The sequence below is a fragment of the Gymnodraco acuticeps genome, unplaced genomic scaffold (assembly GCF_902827175.1).
Source record: "Gymnodraco acuticeps unplaced genomic scaffold, fGymAcu1.1, whole genome shotgun sequence".
Classification (NCBI taxonomy): domain Eukaryota; kingdom Metazoa; phylum Chordata; class Actinopteri; order Perciformes; family Bathydraconidae; genus Gymnodraco; species Gymnodraco acuticeps.
Genome location: NW_022990440.1, coordinates 1735352 through 1740004, shown reverse-complemented (window position 1 = coordinate 1740004; position 4653 = coordinate 1735352). Strand labels below are relative to the sequence as shown.

Sequence of the window (4653 nt, the reverse complement as noted above, 5' to 3'; positions counted from 1 at the left end):
AAAGGATATGTCAGAAAAGCTGACGTCTCGATTGGAATTGAATGTAAAGGAAGCTGTGGTAAATTCACCTGGTCTGAGAAAGGCATAAAAAGCTAGGAGAAATAGAGCATCGAGTAGCGCATCGATATAAGGGGAGAATAACCCACTTCTAAGTTTGGAGAGCATGAGGCATAAAGTGGAGAGTGTAATAGGGCGTCTCCGGTCTAAGACGGGGGGAAACGTTTTAATGAGACCTTTGAGGATGAGTTTGACTGACTGGTTTGCAAACAGGCTGGGAAAGCCGGGATCGGAACAGCGAACGTTAAACTGCACTCCTACTAAGAGGCCCCGGATGTATTGGGGTTTGAGGTGGCGATCAGTGGCGCAGTAGCACATGAAGGCACACACGTTGGAGATGAGAACAGGTTTAAGTGTGATGCCTACGGAAAAGCAAAACATTGCGAACGTTCTCCAAGCGAAATCATATGTTTTGAGGGTGGACGCGGCTAAGCCCTTCCTCATAAAAACCTGGCTGATTCGAGGTGCCTTTCTAGGGGGCTTCTATTTAGGAGAGAGAGAGGAGATGCAGGGGAGGAATCCTGACGGGTTGAGCGCTGGCTCCTGGGCAGAGGTTCCGGAACGTCTGGAATTGGAAGCGAGAGAGGGAATCAGCCACTGAGTTAAGGTGGCCGGGAACGTGACGAGCGGAGATGAGGAAGTTGTGGGTGATGGAAGACCACATGATGCTTCTCATGAACGGCATGATGTCACGGCACGGGGAGCGTGCTTTGTTAATAATCCCGACCACTGATTGGTTGTCACAGAGTACTGAGATCTGCTTCCGGGGCCAGAGGTGACCCCACACGTGGCAGGCAACAGCGATCGGAAAGATCTCATGCAGAGCGGAGGAAGAGGCATGGCTGGGGAATGACCGAGGCCACGAGCCTGCGAACCACTCTCCCTGGAAAAACCCCCCAAAACCCACCGATGGGGCAGCGTCCGTGAAGAATCTCATGGAGTCGGAGGAGTACACGAAGTCGTCGTAGAAGAAGGTGACGCCATTCCAGTGTGCGAGCAGGAGGGACCAAAACCGTAGGTCTGAGCGGCAGCCTTCATCTAGAAAGACGTGATCATGGAGGTTTTCTGCAGCCGACGCTGTATCCAGGAGCCGAGAGATAAAAGAGCGCCCCCAGCCTGTTTGCAAGGGATGATACGCATGGCGAAATTGAGGTGCCCGAGCAGGGAGAGCAGCTGCTGCCCGAGCAGGGAGAGCAGCTGCTGCTTGGTGATAACTTGTTGCTCGCAGAAGGCTTTTGAGATGTCGCGAATACGCTGCAGTTTGTCCGTGGGGAGAGACGCTTCCATGTCTACGGAGTCGAGTGTAATGCCCAGAAACTCCAGGCGTGTGTTGGGACCTAGCGTTTTCTCTTCTGAGAGGGGAACGCCTAACTCCTGAAAGCATGTTTTGAGTTTTGCTAGAGAGTCGCCTGAGTTGTCCCGAGGGGGATCTATGAGGAGGAAATCGTCCAATAAGTGAAGAACGGAGGGGATTCTGACGATGTTCAGGAGGATCCAGCAGAGGGCTTCGGAAAAAGAATTAAAGATACAAGGGCTACTTCTGCACCCGAAGGTTAGACGGACAGCGAAGTAGAATTTGGACTCCCACCTGATACCGAACATGTGCCACTGAGATGGGTGAATGGGAATGATTTTGAATGCGTCGGTGATATCTGCTTTGGAGAGCCACGCTCCTTGCCCTGCGAATTTGATGAGCTTGATGGCATTATCGACTGAAGCGTAGTGAAGTGAAAAATACTCGGGGGGAATAAGGCTATTGATGCTGCAGAACGGCCCAGCGCGAGGAGCGGACAGATCGAAAATGAGCCTTTTCTTCTCGGAGTATTTGCGTGTAGCGACCCCTATTGGGCTTGTCCGGAACACTGGGAACGGAGAGGAATGGAAAGGACCGATTAAATATCCTTTGTTGAGCTCTTTTTTAATGAGCTGAGAGACTATAGTGGGTTCTTTGGCGGCTGACTGCAGGTTTTTTGCCACTAGAGTCACTGAGGGGGGAGAGAGAACCCCTACCCTGAACCCTTGAGAGAGCCCTGACAACAGATAATCAACGAACACGGGATTTGGGTGAGTCGAAAGTGCAGCTGCTAAGTGTGTGGTGTTAATGGGAGTCGAGGGGTGATGTTTTAAGAGGTTTTTCCACCACGTTGATTCTGGCGCGGGAAAGGGAGCCGGCGCCTGGGGCAAACTGACCTCGGGTGGGCCTCCCTGCAAGTACTGACGGTTTGTTTTAATGTTCCCAGAATACTGCGTGGGGAAAATGCTAGACCCGGAGAGAGGTACTGAAGGGCAGAGCGGAGAGGTATGGCCCTGCGCTCCGCAGCTAATGCATGAGACGACTTGTTGCCCGCCGGTAGCCATAACGAGCAGCTCGGTATCCAGCACGGACCAGTCCAGGCGGATGTTGCGTGTAGCGCTGCTTTGCTAGAGAAGCTTTTGTGGTATTGATAGAACACTATTTTCCCGTATTTGATGTGAAGATCTCCGATCATGGCCAGATAATCGTCTAACTCCACTCTCCTTCCAGGGTAAACTGTGCAGTAGGGCTGTGCAATTAATCGTATTTTAATCGCGATTACGATTATGGCTTGCGACGATTATGAAAACAGCATAATTGACAAAATACGATTATTTTGCTGGGTGCGCTTTCGCCCCTCCCTAAAAGCCCACTCGGTCACGTGGGAGTGACATGTGTTGTGAGTGTTCAGCGCGAGCGAAGATGTCAGAACAAGAGCAGCAACTCGTTAAAAAGAAGGGTACAACTATTTCCACTATTTGCAAGTACTTTTCCTTTACATTTCAGATCGCTAAAGATATGTGCCCAGTTAGCACTGTTAGCAACCAGGGCTTTAAGCAACTTGTCAACATGTTGGACAAGCGTTACGCGATGCTGTCTCGGTATTATTTCAGCAGGTCTGCGCTGCCTGCGCTATGTGACAAATGCCGTGGGGAAGTTGAGAGAGATGTGGCTTCAGCTGACTACTTTGCCACCACAACGGACCTATGGTCTAGCCCAGGGGTGCCCAACCAGTCGATCGCAAGATGTGTCTAAAAATAGAACAACAATATTCTGTTTTATCGTTAATGTCCTGTAACATAATCTTCCTGTGCCAGAATAATGCACTTGAACGCATCAAAGCTTTGTGATTGGCCGGCGTCACCCCATGTGTCGGGGCGTGGCTGAGGGTCTTCAGTACAGGTGGCAATATCGTCACCTGCCTGCGCTCATCTCTGAAACCAGACCATGTCAACAGGCTGGTGTTTCTTGCAAAACATCTTTAAGAGATGACATGAGCAGCCCTACCAGCATTTGCCATGGTGGCCAAAACATTTTTATTTGGTCTTAAATTGTAGTTCAACATGTATTTCCTGTTACTTCTGGACCATGACGGTTGGCCAGCCTTCAACGTTTAACTGAGTGGAATAATGAATATGTTGAACCAACATGTTGGCTATATGTTAAGGAGTTTTCAGTAGGTTGTGACAGTGCACTGCAACATATTGGATTTAATTTATTTTGGTCTAATTTATTTTTATTTATCATATTAATATATGTTTAGTATGGTTTTGGAAGTGCGCTCCAACATATTTGTTGATCTTGTTTATTGGTAAAATATTATTTGTTTTAAAGTTCAATAAATGGTCAATGAATAATCGTCAAAATAATCGTGATATCAATTATTGACCCAAATAATCGTGATTATGATTTTTGCCATAATCGCACAGCCCTACTGTGCAGAGAACATCGCGGAAAATGCTAAAAGCTACCAGGAATTGCCCTATAGAAAGGTCTTTGAGGAGCCGGGGGTCTGAGGGTTTAAATACCGCAGTAATGCTTCCTCCCGTGGCGATGGCTTTGTCGCACTCCGGGGAAGGCAGGATGAGGCTGACCAAATTAATGTCTTTCCCGTCGAGGATTTTTGCCCGGAGCCGTGAGGAGATGTTAGCGGCTTGGGGGATGTAGGGCCTACCTGAGAGAGGAGCCGGGAGGGCGGAAGCCAGAGAGTAAGATGGAGCTACCGTGCCAGATGTAAAATCCTGACCCGGCGGGGCCGCCGAAGAGGTTGAAGCTCCGGCCTGACCTCTCTCCATGGACTGAAGGCGAGCGTCTATTAACAGCATGGAACTTGCCAAAGATTGCAGAGTGTTGGCTAGTCTGCCGTCGAAGGGGGGCTGAGTGCCGGAGCTCCCGGGCTGAGCGGTGCTGGGCTACTGAGCACCGCTGGAGTGAGCCTGAGGAGTGGAGGATTTTTTTTTGGCCGAGCGAGCTCCTGGAGGACTCGCTTTTTTTTTTTAGGCCTTTTGCTCCAGCGGCCGCGAGCGCGCCCTGGCCCTCTTCCGGGGGGGGCTGGCTGGGGCTGCTGGCCTGGGCTGGGAGACCGCGCCGGAGGCTTGGTCCGACAGCTCACGGAGCTGAGAAAGCAGGAGATCTGGGGCTGGTGTGATGCCCTGCTTCTGGAGGTGGGCGACGAGGAATTCTGCCTCTGCTGAGCGAGAGCCACTGCGGGCGCTCAGACGAGAGCTGGAGCGACGGTGATTTACAGAGTTGGATGCTTCCTCTGAAAGGGTATCGGAGACGGGATCGAGATCCTTCGAAAA

General features: G+C 50.7%; 1 protein-coding gene across 1 annotated transcript; it reads right to left on the bottom strand.

Annotated features, from left to right (window-relative positions):
* Positions 1-529: 529 nt before the first annotated feature.
* Positions 530-4176, bottom strand: LOC117552040. Its single transcript, XM_034225232.1, is given in 3 exon segments — positions 530-1180; positions 1183-2087; positions 4026-4176. Coding segments are annotated over 3 exon segments (1692 nt in total). The 3' UTR covers positions 530-544.
* Between the last annotated feature and the right edge of the window lie 477 nt (positions 4177-4653).